General features: G+C 37.2%; 1 protein-coding gene across 6 annotated transcripts in view; it reads left to right on the forward strand.

The window, feature by feature from the left end:
* Window positions 1-17,462, forward strand: part of Cog1 (conserved oligomeric Golgi complex subunit 1) — a 580,539-nt gene that overhangs the window by 201,659 nt on the left and 361,418 nt on the right. For all 6 annotated transcript variants that reach the window (XR_016549365.1, XM_090403917.1, XM_090403919.1 and 3 more), the window contains exon 13: window positions 472-537. Coding sequence is in view for 5 of the 6 variants with exons in the window: in XM_090403917.1 (XP_090260043.1) it covers window positions 472-537 (66 nt within the window). In the remaining variant the exon portion in view is untranslated. The remainder of the gene's footprint in view (window positions 1-471; window positions 538-17,462) is intronic.

Raw genomic sequence — 17,462 nt, forward strand, 5'->3', positions numbered from 1 at the left:
TTACATGAGACTGACTAACTTGCCTTTGAGTGAAAATCCCTGATAAAAGTTCCTGATGTCCTAGATGGGATTCAAACTCAGGTCTTTTCAACCAGGGAGCTCTGTTGAAGACTCCATCATGGCGCTGCCATAATGGAGTCTTCAACATTTTATCACCTTTCTAGATAAAAGTGAGCATCCTGTGGTCTGGCTGCCATATATCTCTCTAGGAATATGTCTTTATCTTTTATTTTGATTAATTGCTTATAATATTGTCTTTCACTGTCCACTTAATGTTTTTCCTAATAATATCATAAAACATGATTATATAAATTTATAATAGTCCATGAGAACTAAGCTTAAATTACATGGATAGCTTACCATCATAAAGTTGCTAATCAGTACATTAATACAGTATGTAAAAAAACTCATGTCTCTCTTCCGTTGCTTTTCTTTTATGTCATAATTTTATTTATTATTGTTTTGTTTTAGGTTTACTCTGCCCGCTCGATTTTGAAACCTATCCTGCCTTAAGATATCTTCCGCAAATCCTGAAAGGTACGCAGTCATAATTGTTCACTATCATTTATTATGATAGAAGCATTTTTGTTTTTATATTTAAAACTAGCTGAAGATTATACTGTTTCTTACTTCAGGTAATCCCAAAGAATCATTAAAATAGTTGGAATAGTTCATTGTAATAAGGCTCAAAATAAAGCTTGTTTTGATATATAAATCAGCTAATTTAACTAAAGATTATTGATTGATTAATGAGCGAGTATTTTCTTGATCACAGAACTAATGTAAATAACTATTTGGGAACATTGATCAAGTGTAAACGGATAAGTATTTTTAATACCGACTAGTTTCACCAAACTTAAGCTGTTGACATCGTCAGGGTACAAGCACTGAGGTTAAAACATATCCCAAAATAGATCTTAACTGTAAATTCTAAAAATTATAGTTACAAACTAAAATAGCATTGAACGTGAATAATACACTTATCGCGTGTACATGATTTACTAGTTGTTGCTAAGGAACGTTCTATAGTTAACATTAAAGTTCATTTCTTGTGTGTTCAGAGATCTAATTAGGGTTTTCCATATCTCTGGAAGTATTAAAATTTGGTTCCTGTTGAGGTTATCTGTAGTGTGTGCGACTGTGGCTGCTTCTTTAAGCATTCGAGAGTGGTGGTCTTCTTCTGTGTAAGGGGTACAACTTTTGTCCCACCCAATGATGTGGTTTGTTATGGGAAATGTGATGACAGGCCTGATATGTTTGTCTGTTGTTTTTAACATAACCAATGTGTTCCTTCTGTCTAATCTCGAGGCTTCTCGAAGTCTGGCTGATGTAACTTGAACCACACGAGCATGGGATATTCTGGACTCTAGCATACTTATAGAAAGGATGGGTATCTTTTGGAGATCATAGTAGTTTGTGAATTGTTTCTATAGGTTTGAATGTCACTCTTATTTTGTGTGGTTTGAGGAGATTAGCGAGCTTGTTAGAGATACTGCTCACATATGGAATGCCGATTGTTGTAATATATTGAGCGTGTTCTCATTCTCTTTGTAGTGGCTCAGAGAAAAGGATTTTGTTGACAAGTCTTCGTGAGTAGCCATTCAAGGCGAGGTTATTAGATATCAATGTTAATTCATCTTGGAGGTCCTTTTCATCGGTTGTAATGCGGACAGATCTTTTCATTAGTATGTGTACTATGCTGAGTTTGTGAGAAATGTGGTGTGAGGAGCTGAAGTGTAGATAACGTCCTGTATTCTTAGGTTTCCTGTAGACTGATAGGTTCATGAGGCCATTCACTTGCTTCTTAATTAAGATGTCTAAGAAAGGTAGTTGTTTGTCTTTTTCCAAGTCTAGAGTAAATTTAATAGAATGGTGAAAGGAGTTGATTATATTGAGAAAATCAATTAGGTCATCTTTGTTGTGGTTCCATACAATGAAGATATGTTCTTCATATCTCCACCAAATTATTGGTTTAGGATTTATTTGAGATAGAATTTTATTTTCAAGATCCTCCATAAATAGGTCAGCACAAGAAGGTGAAAGGGGATTACCCATTGCCAGGCTACCCATTGCCGTTCCTTAGCATCAACTAGTAAATCATCATCATCATCATCAAATTCCTGACATGTACCCTCAAAGGGGGGGGGGGGTACAGGATATGATAGTACTACATGACAAACTCGCATCATTACTAACTTCCTATTTACAATTTTCCTCCAAATCAGTGTGTTACTTGTCAAGACCCCAACATTATCAAATCTTATATTTCTATCATCTAAGGCACTTTGTACCATATCAATCCCTGCCTATCTTCACATCATTGGCAAACAGTTGCACATCTGATGTTAGATCCTGCCTAATGTCATTAATGTACCAAGTAATGGCCCAAGGACTGAACCCTGAGGTATGCCACTGGTCACCTTAAATCTGGCAGGTTCACACCAACTATATAGCACTTTTTGATGTCTGTCAACCATTCCCTGATCCAAGTCAAGCGTTTATATTCTAATCCCATATTCTCCAGTTTATGCAACAGCCTTTCGTGTGGTATCCTATCAAATGCCTTAGAAAAATCCAACATTATCATAGTGTATCTATTCCCTCTATCCAACTTGGCTATGATACTGCTATAAAATATGAGCAAATTGCTAAAACATGACCTTCCTTTAGTAAATCCATGCTGCTCCTTGCAGAGAATAGCTTGTTTTGTCTACCCATTTCTGTATGCGAGCTCTTACCAACTTCTCTAAAATCTTCACTACCACACGAGAGAGATACTGATGGGTTGGTAGTCAGATACATCAGTTTTTGCACCACCCTTGTACAATGGAACTATCATACATTCCTTCCATTCTTGTGGTATCATTCCTGAGCTGAGATTCATAGAAACATGTGAAAGGCGAAGCCATTTCGACTGAACATTCCTTTAGCAAACAGGCTAATACTCCATCTGTCCCTGTAGACAAATTCTTATCCAGGGCATGCAAAAGCTTTTCATTTTTATGAACCTCTAACTCTTCATCCAATGTAACAGTAGCACTGTGCACTGTTACATGTATTTCTTATGTTTTCTTTAGTATTGCCTTGTATTGTGTTTCTTATGTTTTCTTTAGTATTGTCTACATTGTGCACTTGTGATATCTGAATTCTTGTTCTGTAATTATTCTTAAATTGTACTTCTTTAGTTGTAATGGAAACACTACTTGTACCTCTCTTTGTATGCCTACTCAGTACTTAATCTCCTTTGTGCTCTGTGACCGTCACTTAGATTGATCACGTGTGTGAATTAGATCAACAAGGGGATTGTCTTTGGCTAGAGCCAATTCCCTTGTTACAAATATCCGGAGTTACCTTCTCGTTAGGTTCTGAAAAATTTATTTGTTATTGCTGCGCCATCCAGAACCCTTAGATTAGAAAAGCTTCTTAATCAAGGAGCTAACTCTCAGACAGTCACACGATTAATCGTTCTATTAAAATACTTAGTTCAAATTAGCTAAATTTCCTGTACCAACTCTAGTCTTCTTGTGTAGAGGCTTAAGTGCTGTGAGGACATTATGTTGGAGGTTTAATGGATTTTTTACAACACTCAAAAAGAATTAAATTAGAATTTAATACAGCAAACACAGTATCAAAAAAATAATCAATTCCTTCCCCCATTCCCTGTCCCTCTCGTCAACAAGATTTTAAAAATGCCATCACCATACCCTACATCCGAGGCACTTCGGAAAAAATAGCCAAGATACTAAAAAAGTATAACCTACACACAGCATATAAGCCCTACCGCAAACTTGCTACCCTTATCCGTTCTACGAAAGATCAGCTCCCTCCTCTCTCTCTGCCTGGAGTTTACAAAGTACCCTGTTCCTGTAAGCTTGCATACTTTGGACAGACAGGCAGATCAGCATCCATCTGCCTGGAGGAACACAAGTCGTACATCGTTAAACACAACTATGGCCATTCAGGCTTGGCTGACCATGTTTTGGACACCACCCACAGAGTATCATGGAAGAAAACCATCATGCTCCACCACAGCAAATTCAAGAAAGAGAGACTTTTCTTAGAAGCAGCAGCAGCAGCTCTCAGAAACCAACCAAATCTTAACAAATACGGTTGCATTAAGCTTCCGAAGATTTGGGAAACAGTCATCACCAGAGGTCCCACCTTACATTCCAGGCCACCTACTACCGCCCTTAGAGGGCGCTCCACCTAGATAGGACTTTAGTGTCACCCACGTGGTTGGGCTTAGTATTGTAAGTTTTTGTGTGCATGTTACATTAATTGTTTTTGTAATCCCCGTAGATGTCCTAGTGACTAGGACGAAATATAGGAAGTATTAAATTCTAATTTAATTCTTTTTGAGTGTTGTAAAAAATCCATTAAACCTCCAACATAATGTACCAATTCTAGTCTGCAGTCGTGGTCTCCGTTAAACCATTAAATTCCGCTCAGGTTCTAATTAATAAGTGGTGCATTGGATTCATTTATCAGGCAACTAGTTAGGTAAAAAGTACAAAGGTTCATTTATTAAAACTTATGCAATACATTTTCACCAAATATACACTCAGCTAAGATAATCCCTTTCTTAAGTTACAGAACTTAATATAACAAATTATAATTTATATGGCTGAATCTTGTCATGAGACATTGCTATCAAATCAATTAATTGTCCCATAGTATTCTTTGATCTACAATTCCTTCCATGCATTAATTTAATTAACTTCGCTTACGATTATACTATAACATACTACACATAATCGATATTCACAATACATTAGACTATGCTCCTGGAGCTGTAACACTTTGCTATTAGACTAAATACTAAAGTCCTGCCTCTTACATAATATGAGCTCTACTAATGAATGTTCCTGTTCATTATTATACAATAATTCTTTCTTCCACAACAAAAGAGACTAAGGTTTGTACATTACTGGATCTTTAAGACTTCTTCTGGTCTGTCCCTCAATCTTCAATTCCCTTTTCAGCTCACTTATTCTTTATCTTGATGGTCATCTCACCTGGCCCTGGTTTGGAGCTTGCTATCGTGATTTATCCTCTCCGATGTGGACTAGAAACAGCTCTGCTTAAGTTGGGCTGCGTGGTCTAGCATGACAGTCAGCTTGCGTAGATTTCCTCTGTTATCTGATGAAATGCCCACACCTGGCTCACTACTTTGCCACTTATCTCCATCGAGACATCATTCCGTTGTCCGGGTTCACCTACACATCTCAGGGAACAACTCGAGCTGGGGCCCTCGAGTGACTGGCGCTGATGCCAAACAGGAGAGCATGAGTAAGAACTGGAATCCAAGAAAAAAAGTCCTCGAATGGGGAGCCAAGCATTTTTATATTGCACCTTTAGTGTCACCCCTTCTGCGTCACACCTTTTCACTCATCACCATTCTTCTGCACGCAGTTCCGTTCTTCTCTCTTAGTGTCTTCTGGGAAGCTCACGCATGCACTGTGCGTACGTTACTGTCGTAGGCTCTGCTGCTAATCCGAGTATCTCGCTCTCGTACCTTGAACTCATAATTTTACACGCTAACATATATTTCACAAATTATTCTTCCCTTGTTAAGCATATAAAGATAGGTAATATTCCTTTACATAGAATCATTCAATGTCAAGATACAATATCTTTAAGGCTTTCCAGTAATAAGTAATATTCCTTTAATAGAATCATTCAATGTCAAGATACATTATCTTTAAGGCTTTCCAGTAATAGGTAATATTCCTTTACAAAGCATCATTCAATGTCAAGATACAATATTAAGGCTTTCCAGTAATAGGTAATATTCCTTTACATAGAATCATTCAGTGTCAAGATACAATATCTTTAAGGCTTTCCAGTAATTTACAATTCTACTTATATACAAGTACAGTGGTATCTCGCTAATCCGAACCTCTTTAGTCCGAACCCTCCAGTAATCCGAAATGCGGTTTGAAAGAAAAAAGTTTTATTTATTACGTATTATTATTTTGTGTACTATTATTTTTAATTAATAATTATTTTATTATTATTATTATGGTACAGTATTTTTTTCATACTGTCAATTGTATGGTTATACTGGAGGACTATTTTGATTTATTGTGTATTCACGTTTGCTTTTTTATACTGTACAGTACGTACTGTATTTTCGGCATGAATCACAAATATACACAAAAAGAGGAAATTCAAAACGTGCATAATTTGGTTAAAAATATAAATCCAGATGTTGAAATTCACAAACAGATGTTGCAGAATGGATTACAGATAGAACCGAAAGTGAATTCGAAATCAAATCACATGATGAAATTATAAATATGACACTACAGAATGAATTAGAAGACGATGATGACGATGAAGAACTCGAAGAAAAAAAAGTAAAACATGAAGAGGCAGTTGACAGTTTTAATATGTGTATAGAATGGACTAAGCAGAATGATAAGCCATTGCACAAAATTTTGTTGCTAATGCAGCTCCGAGAAGAAGCATTCGAAAAACGTTTAGTTTCAAAGAAGCAAAAGAAAATCAGGGACTTTTGTTTACAAAGAAATAAAAAAAAACTTTTTTTGTGCTATTTTGTGAAACTTTTTTGTGTTGTGTACAAGAAAGTGATATTTTTTACCTAAATTAAGTTATGTACTGAACTATGCAATTTTATTAAATCAGAATCCTCAACAATACAGGTACATACAAATTAAATTTTTTACTAAAATAAACTTGTGTACCGTATTATTATTATTTTTTTTTGTTTTATATTACAGTACAGTGGCTTTTTCTATCAGTTAATTTATTTACAGAATTAAATTGATATACTATTAGAATCTGATTATTTTTGTCTTAAACGCTAGTTATTGTTGTCTCTTGGGGAGAAATTCGCTAATTTGAACTTTTCGCTAATCCGAACAAGCACGGTTTTTATTAGTTCGGATTAGCGAGATACCACTGTATATCCTTATTGGTGTGTTAAAATTTGTTAAATCCCGAATAAAATATCTCTTCATTCAAGATTTAACAGCACCATGTTACATACACCTGGTTGACATATCTTAGCAAAGTGAGCACTCATTAGCTTCCGATACTCAAGTACCGTCTGCATTTAATAAAGTTATTCTTTCACATTCATTCTTTCTTTTGCTTATGGCATAATGATAAAATTCTTTTGGATTGCTCTAGCTTGCATGGCCAATTTCTTTTCATACTCCAATTTAACTTTCTGCACAATACTCGTTACTTTTCTTTACTTTTCTGGCCTGAGCTTTATATATTTCATAACTCCTCTCACTGTTATTCTCATGATATTCTTTCCACATCTTCTTCTTATGGAACTCTTGCTTAATAATGTTGCACATCCACATCACTCCCAACCTGTTTATTCTTCAAACACTAGGTATACATTCAGATACTGTCTCATTTAATCACTTTTTCAAAGATTTCCATGCATTGCTGACATATTTCTATTTAACTGATACCATGGGGACCAAAGATAGTATTCTCATAAGTTGATCATAATATCCAGCTTTGTAGTTCAACATGTAACCTTTTCTAATTGGAGCATCAATACAGTCAGATACTTTTCAAGAAAGTACAGGATAATCACTGTCACTAATTTCTTTTAAAATAGCCATATTCTTAACAGAGACCCCCTTCTTATGCTATGAGCAAATCCAATACTCTCTGACTTGGAGTTCCTTCTTTCACATGCTGCTTGAGAAAGTTCTTCTTGTAGATAAATTATTACAGAAATGCTTGTGAAAGTTGTCTTATAACATTTCAATTAAATTCCTCTTCTTTCTTATCATGAGCTTTCTCTTCTACCCAATCAATGCTTGGAAAATTAACACCCATAATGAATCATTCGTTTGGTACACATAAGGCTAAATTGGTGATGCATTTCTTCGTCCCCTCCAACTGAGCCTCCACTGTAGCAACACCCCACCGTATATTTAATTCTGTTAACCTCCACACCAGATAGACTCAAAGGCTTAGAAAATGTTTCTCTAGTCGGTGACTAGATTTGAACCCAAGTCTTCTTTATTGCAGTTGAGCACTGCAGAGTGCAAACAGCAGTTCCACTGGGCTACACAGGCTTCAACATATATTGGTACCAAAGTACAAACATTAAAATCAACAATGAAGGTGTTACTTGAGGTTGTGTGCTTTCTCCTGTTCAGTTCAATTTGCATGGGGAAGAAATTTTTTGAAAGTATCAAACTGGAGGAAGTAAATATAAGAGGATGAAATATAAATGTTATGTATTGATTGAGAGAGAGAGAGAGATATGAAGACTTTATATGAAGATATGAAGTTAATAGAGGAAATAAATATATAGAGTAAAAAATATGGGCTTTTTACATTCCAAGAAACTAGTTATGATAGTAAGCAGAGTAATATATCCCAAAGTTAATTAAAGTAAAATACCAAAAAGAGAGATTAGGAGAGGAATAGCTTTTGCAAAATTGAAATTTTGTAATTGCTAATTTTGCAAACTAAAAATTGAAACAGTGAAGGGTGGCATCTGTGCATATATCTGCTCTGAACATACCCTGCCAGAGAGCAACTAACTTAGAATCGCCCAACTTCGACTTTCTTTGGCTGAAGATATCCCTCCCCTACTCAGTCAAATTCACTGCTGTCTCTATCGCTCTCCTAATACCACCAATCACTCTGAGCTCTTTCATTTCCTCTCCTTAAAAGTTGATTTTCTCCAGTCCCACTCTCCTAACAGCAAAATCATCCTCCTGGGTGATTTCAACATTCCTAACACCAATTGGCTTTCCTCTTTCAGTTATACAGATCCTGCAGGCAGAGATGCTGAAAAATTTGCAGTCACTAACGACCTCACACAAATTGTTCAAAAACCGACCAGAATACCAGATAGCCCAAACCACTCCCCAAATACCCTAGTTCTCTTCCTTACTAATGACCCCTCCAAATATACGGTGAGTGTAGTGAGCTGTCTGGGCAATTCTGACCACAATTTAGTGCTCATCTCCTCCCCCATGCAACAAAGCTTACACAGTCACTCCCACACAAGAGTAGTTTGGCATTATAACACTGCCAAATGGAACAGTCTCTGAGACTGCTATTCTTCATTCCCATGGTTAGACTATTGTTTCCAGTCTTCCAGTCCAAATATGCACTGAATGCATCACCAAAGTGATCCTCACTGGCATGAAAACATATATTCCCCACATTACTCAGACCTGCCGTCCCCTAACTAAACTCTGGTTCTCCAAAAAATGTGCCAAGGCTGTACAAATGAAAAATCAGGCATACCGCAACTGGCTCAAATCAAGAACCCCATCTTCATTCAATGCCTATACGGAAGCCCGAAACAAATGCAAGAAAACTATCAATACTTCCAAAACAGAATTTGAATGGGCCAAAAGCAGGAAACTTGCAGCCTGTCCAAACGGCAGTTGTACCTTTTGGTCTCTTGCCAAGGCAGTTGGCCGTAACTTTTGTCCTACACTATTCCCACCTCTGTCATACCCAGATGGCTCAATTGCAACATCACCCATAGAAAAAGCTAATCTCCTGGCATCACACCTTGCCTCCAATGCACACTTAACTGACAATGGCAAATGACCTCCAGTCATTCCAACTGCCCAACATACAATTCCCCTTGTATCCTTTTGCCAAAAAAACATCACAAACCTGTTGTCTAAATTAGGCACAAAAAAAGTCTCCTGCCCTGACCACATTCCTTTGATTATCCTAAAGGTCTGTGCATCGGAACTGACTCCTATCCTATGTCACCTGTACACACACTCTCTTACTCCACTGGTATATATATCCCAAAACCTGGAAACTGGCCTATATTTACTCCATTCCTAAAAAGGGTGACAAATCACTGCCATCTAACTACTGCTCTATCTCACTCACTTCAGTTCTGTCTAAAGTAATGGAGAAGGTCATCAACTCTGAATTCCTAATCTACCTTGAAGGTACCGGCTATTAAGCGACCACCAGTACGGATTCCGTCAAAGCTGTTCAACAAGAGATCTACTCTCATACATCACTCATCGCTGGACAAACACCATGGAGAAATTCGGTGAATCCCAAGTAGTTGCACTTGATATCTCCAAAGCCTTTGACCGAGTCTGGCACAAAAGCTTACTAAGCAAACTCCCATCATTTGGACTGCCCCAGGACTGGCAATCAATCTGCAGGACTTCTGCAGATGGATTGCCAGCTTCCTGTCTGGACGCACACTATGTGTGATGGTAGATGGCTCCTTATCCTCTCACCATCCAACTAATGCTGAGGTCCCACAAGGTTCAGTTCTCTCACTGACCCTCTTCCTTCTATATATCAGTGACCTACTTCACTTGACCTCTAACCCAATACACAGTTTTGCAGATGACAGCACATTACATTCCTCCCTTTCATTTGACAAACCCTATTCTACACAACTCACCTCAACCCACAGAACATCAACCACCACTGCCCTTAATTCCGACCTCCAAGCCATCTGCCAATGGGGCTCAGATAACCTTGTCAACTTCAATACTAGTAAAACCCAGTTGTCTTATTTCTCACAAAAAAAGAACCATTTTCCCCCAGCATTGTTTTCGATAACACTCAAATTCTCAGACAAGATGAAATTTCTCTTCTCGGAATTACCTTGACATCAAGCCTCTCCTGGCATAAAGACATCACAACCATTGCATCCTCAGCTTCCAAAAACTAGGTTTTCTCTTTCGCTCAAGACGCTACTTCACCTCTAAACAGCTGTTAACACTATACAAGTCACAAATCCCCCCCCCCCCCTAGCTCTCGAATACTGCTCTCACATCTGGAGTGGGGCTCCAAAAAGATCCCTCAAAATGCTTGACTCAATACAGAGGAGAGCAAATAAGACTAATAAATGACCTATCCCTCATAGAAGCTTGGTCTCTACAATCTGTATATTCTATAAATATTTCCATGGGAAATGTTCATCTGAAATAGCATCAATAATTCCCCCACCCTGTACTAAGTCCATTGGAACATGTACAGCTGCTGCCCAACATCCTTTCACAGTACACCTTGAAACCCACAGAACAAGTTTCTTTTCCTCCTCATTCATCCCTGCTACTGCAGTACTGTGGAATAGTCTTCCCCCAGACATATTTCCCAAGGAATACAACATACAGGCATTCAAATCAAATGTAAACAAGTTTCTCCTTTCGCAACCCACCACCCATATACGGTACTTACGTACTATAGGTTGACCAGCCAACCTCCTGTATATGGGCCCAACATAAAAAAAAAAAATTAAAAAAAATTCAAGGCTTGCTGGAACAACCTGGGATTGTGGTGCAGAAGTTCTAAGGTCATCTGCACTAGCCTTCACATTTTCTGCAGCAGAATTTTGTGCCCCTGTCTGAGAAAGAAGTGCACACACTAACATTATAGACACCCAGATAAACTCTACCATGTGCACAATTAATGGGACAGTGAGAAGCACCCCTCTTTTCTGGCTGCCTGTCCTATCTAACATTGCTCCACCGAAACATATGGAGAAGACGTGTGGTTTTGATGCTGTTTGGGCAGAACTTTTCTAAGAGTATCTGCAGTTGTCTTTGTGTATGCAACCCCATGCACTGACAATCTCATGATCAGTGAAAAGTGGGTGGAATATCTGCCCTTTATTTTTCAGGTTTGCTGATCTGGTTATAGATGTGAATTAGATTCATATGGCTTTTTTTAGCTTTGGCTGCAGATGTGTTGTGTTTAAGCATAATCACAATGATTATGATTACATTTTGTATAGTGGGCTATCTGCAGAAGTTATCTCAAGCTTTCATGATTTAATATGAGAACAAACTCCCTGTTAAAGCATTTACTTCAAAACTGAAATAAAGTAACCCTTGACTTTATGAAGTCATCACATCATCAGGAATGTGTGCGTGTGTGAGGTGATCTCATATATCAGATATGGGATAGAACATTAGCTACATCACAATAAACTTTAGTGAGCTACAGCATAACTGTGCTGGTCATCCATTGACCATAGCCTGACATCTGGTGTGAGAAAGAACAAGAGGATGAGCAAAATTTCAATAATAAAAGTGATTATTAAACACCTACATATGCAAAAGTACATATCAATTGCTACTGGTTAGCTTAATTCTCCGTAGTCTTGTTATTTCTGTTCATTGTCCTTCTCTCCATCTACTATTGGTTATAAATTGATTTATATTTCTACTCTGTTTTTGCTTTGGAGTTTTTGGAATTATGCTATCTTGTTCTTCTGCTCTATTCCTATCTGCTATAGATTCTATATTCTGTTCATAGGTGCTAGATGGCTGTTGGGCACTTATGTGTGTCTCCAAACATTACTGAAGGATACTGATACAGCACTGATTCGACTTTATCAGGATTTTCACAAGATCCCCAACCACACCTAGAAACCAAAACAGCAGATATCTTTTCCAAAATCAGTGTGAAAGTAACGAGTTTGGAAAAGACAATTGCACACACAATTTATTTTTCAAACAGAATTCAACAAAATAAAATCTTATTTGAAAATTAAAACTGCTATTCTTTATCTAGAAGGATTTGCAAGGGTTTTGGAAATTGGAAGGATTTGCAAAAGTTTATAAAGAAATTCTATTCAGGCAACATATATTGGGGAAATACCAATTACTGGTATCCCCTACTGAATGAAGAAAAAAAAAAATTTCAAGAGTAATATTAAAGTGAAATCTTCTTGAAGTTCCCAGAAAGGAGATTTGCTTTGAATTGAAGGATCAAGAATTGGTATCTATAAGGAGAGTTCACAAAAGAAAGGTAACTAGAAATGTCATCCTTAAATTTAGCACCCCCCCCCCCCCCAATAATCTTTAGCCTCTAAAACAGGCTATGCCTGCCTCTTGTATCTGCCATCTTTAGAAGTAAAGAGCTTGGCAAAAAAAAACAGTGCACATGCAAAATGCTAAATGTGTGAACTCAAAAGGAAAACATCCAGTTTGCTCCCAAACTTGTCAGAGGTTTGAAGGATGAGATCGTAAAGATTAAAACAGTGCAGAATATTTCATATGAAGAGGTGAAGATGAAGTTTTCTGCAGCTACATCTAATGCAAATCCTCTTATCCTAAGGAAATAAAGTAAAAAAAAGTATTAAGAGAGACAATTAATCTGCATTTTTTAGTAAAAAAAAAAAATGATATTTAGCACCACAGCTATACAAGTGGTGCTAAATATCATTTTTTTTTTACTAAAAAATGCTTTTTAGTAAAAAAGCATTTTACTATAGAAGTATCTAAATGTCCCATCAGAAAAAAGTGATACTTCTATATCCAAAATTGTTAAAATTCAAAGCTTCTTGGACCAATGTTCAGCATTTTCCATTAGAGGAGACATGGATGCTTACTGTCCACAGCTTCTTCAAAAAAGGAAAAATCCAGAGAAAGCAGAATCTCATAAAATCAAAAACCAGTAGCAAACTGCCAAACTTATAATTTGCATACTCTTAGAATAGAGATGTTGCAAATTCTATTAAAACACTGATAATATTAAAGTATTCTTGCAGAAGCATAGCCTTGTATACTTCTTTGCAAGAGGCATTTGAAATCTGGTGAGGGTCTGCATTAGGGTGTGTTGCTATCATCCATAAGTACTGTACCTGCCCACAGAGGAGTTTGCTATCTTTGTAGTTAATAATATCCCATTTCAGTAAAAAGAGGATTTGAGGATGAAGAACTTGGATGTGGTGACAGCCCAAGACAGGAGGATGTGAAGGAGACTCATCATACAGTGACCCCACTTAAGTGGGAGTAGCTGCAGAAGAAGAGGAAGAAGTAAATCGCATTCATTTCTAACATAGAGCAGTGATATCCTAGCAATGATTTTGATGATGACCTTGTTGACCTACTGTTACTTGTACTGCCTATAGGTGATTTAAATGGTCCCCTAACATTGTAGGTTGCTGCATATATATCAGAGGGTTGGTTGTCAACAAATTCTTGACAGCAGTGACCTCTTCATTGCAAGAAGTAACACCCTCTTTGAATTCCCCTACTCGAAAATTCAAAGGTGTGTAAATATTTCCCTCTCTCCACTTCTTAAATGGGAAGTAGGAAGTAACATTTATGGAAACAATCAATCACTTTCCTATAATATTCACTCTTTTACATGAACAACCATGACTCCATTCATATCATGAGACAGAAAATAGATCAAGCTGATGGGAGCTAACTGTTGAAGAATCAAATTCTGCTCCTTGTCAAGGCAGCAGATTGCATCACATTGTGTGTAATGAAAGCTGCTGCATAACCTGAAATGTTGAGTTAGTTTCCTCCTTTCTCTATAGCTTGGCATAATGCAGGATGCACAGCAGCCAAGAAAGCTCAAATTAGAAAAAATTTAAATGGTACATTATTGTAATGTGTCCATGAGTTCAAAGAATAAATAGAGTAGGAGCAAAATGGATGTGCAGTCTTATTAATTGCAGAAGCATAACATTATCTTCTTGAGAACCTTTTATAAGAGATTCTCAAGAAAAGCTGATGCAGAATGAATACCATCTATTTTTCTGTACAAGATATGAAAATTATAAGCTGTGGGCCATAAAAGTTAAAAGTGTTGTTTGGAAAGCTGTGTGTGAAAAGAAACTGGCTCTATAGGCTAGACAATCCAAAAGAATTCCATAATTATGCTACAACTAAAAGAAAGAATAAATGTGAAAAAATAACTCTACTAATGTGGATGGTATGTTGGTGGCAGATACAGAAGATATTGTTCATCTAATGAGTTGGCATTTTACTAAGAGCTGTCATCTTAGTGTCTGCAACATGGAGTCCATTGCTGCATCTACACTAGATAAATTCAGGTGAATGAGTAGGAAGTACTAGAGCTGTTACATAAGCTGAATAAGCATTCAGCAGTAGGGGTTGATCCAGATATATGCACCCACATCTGACAGCACAGATGAGGATATTGATTTATTTTACAAAGATCTGACAGAAACAATAGAAACAATACCAAATATATATATATATCGTCGTCGTCGTCCGGTAGCATCCTCTAGCAAGAGGGCTGCAGCAGATGAGCAGCTCTTCTCCATTTCTCTCTGTCTGTCGCTTCCATCATTCTTAAACCATTCCATTCCACGATGTCATTAAACCACTCTCTAGTTGGTCTTCCACGTCTTCTCTTCCCTTCAACTTTCCCTTGTAATATAGTTCTTGTCAGGTGTCCCAAAGAACCTCTCAGAAAGTAAAGAAGATTCATATGACTGACATGCAATCTGGTCCATATCCATACGGGAACAAGTGACCTCCCTGGTAGCCAATTGCGCAGTTCCGGACCCAGGGGACCCATCCTGAGCTGTGCATTGCTCATCATTTTGATCTTTACTGCTCATCCAAACTAGGGAAAAAGTAGAAGCATAGTGGTTTCCCATTGCCTTCTATGCATGAAGAGATGAGAAAAGTAGAAACATTGAAAGAATCACCCCTAGCCTTCGATTATAATTAATAGCATTGGGTGGGGGGGGAAGAACAAGAAAGAAGAAAAGGATAGAAAGAAATAAGAGTAGGGACCATCCTATAGATAATATAACAGATGTATATTACATGAAATAAGGTATGGTCCAGCATCAGGTATCTCGGGTTCGCCACTCCCGTACTCACTAAAGCGAGCCCTTGAGGCCATATATATATATTATATATATGGCCAAAGTAAAATACTTTATATACAGGGTGTTCGGGATAAATTTGACATATTTATAATTAATTATATTTTTCCGTAAGTTACATGTATTAACACACACTTCTCTTCATTTAAAAGTTTGGACCCTTCTTCATTCACATACAAGATGTCAGAAAGGATGGATAGCTGGAACCCACCTGAATCATGGAAGAGAATAACTTGTATCATGATGATTCGTGCCCGCCATCAAAATAAGGATATTACGACTGCTGCCCAATGCTCCCTGAATACAGTAAAAACAATCAGGCATGAACTAGAGACTTGCAATGGTGACTACGAGGATGTAGCAAGAAGAAAGATCCCTAGCAGACGATCTGATTGCGTTCGTACAGCAGAATTCCTCGCAAATCTGCAGGAACAGGTGTTGAAGAACCCTGGCATTGGAATTCGGGCTTTGTTCGTGGAGTTGCTAACTGTAGTCAAGCCCTGGATAACAAGGGTAGCCAATGGTAGGCCGTATGTATGGCAGCAGGATTCGGCCCCTTGCCACACCTCTGGGAAAAGTCAAAAATGGTTGTCTGAAAATTTCTACGACTTCACCAGTCCAAATGTTTGGCCTCCAAACTCCTCAGACCTTAACCCCATGGATTATTTTGTATGGGGCGCAGTTGAAAAAGACACCAATCGCACTTCCAGTAATACAAAAGCCCAGTTAATGGATAAAATTAAAACAGTTTTTGTGGCCCTTCCCAGGGAGACTGTAGCATCAGCTTGTTCGAGGTTCCGAAGCAGAATTGAAGCTGTGATCGATGCTAATGGTGGTTATTTTGAGTAAATCTTGTTGATAGTATTGTAATTAACTCTGCCTGTAATGTTTTTTTGTCAATTCATTAAATTTAATAGATACAAAGAAGATTTTCTTTTTCCTTACGAAACTGTCAAATTTATCCCGAACACCCTGTATATATATATATATATATATATATATAAAGTATTTTACCTTGGGTATAATAAATGTTAAAAATACCCAGTACCTACAAATACCTATTTTAAACCAGGTTTAAAATAGCTTGGTATTTTTAACATATATATTATTATTATTTGACATCTCCAGGGAGTCCAAAGACTCATCGAGGGAGAATGTGCCAACAGCATCGAACGATTGTCCCCCTTCCAACTACTAACCGCGCTCAAACTTACTTAACTGAGCCATTAGTAGCAGAGGCTCTACCAATCAACCAACCTTTGCCGGCCTACAAATACCTATTTTAAACCAGGTTTAAAATAGCTTGGTATTTTTAACATATATATATATATATATATATACACATACTAAATATATACTAAATGTCAATTCCAGTCTCCTTCCATAATTTTCTATTCTAGAGACTGGAATAGAAAACAATGGTTGGGAAAGCATGGGAAAATATAATTTTAGAGAAAGAAATGAACGACATGAGAAAATTTTAGAATTTGCTGCGGACCACGAGATGATGGTCTGTAACACATGATTCCAGCAAAAGAAAATAGACATGGCAATCAAATGATGAGAAAACCAAAAACATGATCAATATGATTATGATTAAAAGAAGATGGATAACATCAGTATAGCAGTGTCAAACTTTTCAAGGAGAAGATATAGATTCAGATCATAGCTTAGTGCAGGGTTTCTCAAACTGTGTTCTGCAGAACACTAGTGTTCCGCGAGAAGTTCTGAAATTTGTCATTTTAGTTTTCTAAGCATTTTTCATGAATAAATATTTTATAGTAAAAATATTCTGAGGAGAATAATATTAGTGAATATGTCGAAAGGCTCAGACCCAGAACACCTAATGACATCT

The sequence above is a fragment of the Typopeltis vanoorti genome, chromosome 14 (assembly GCF_054136105.1).
Source record: "Typopeltis vanoorti isolate ZY-2024b chromosome 14, IOZ_Tvanoo_1.0, whole genome shotgun sequence".
Taxonomy (NCBI): domain Eukaryota; kingdom Metazoa; phylum Arthropoda; class Arachnida; order Uropygi; family Thelyphonidae; genus Typopeltis; species Typopeltis vanoorti.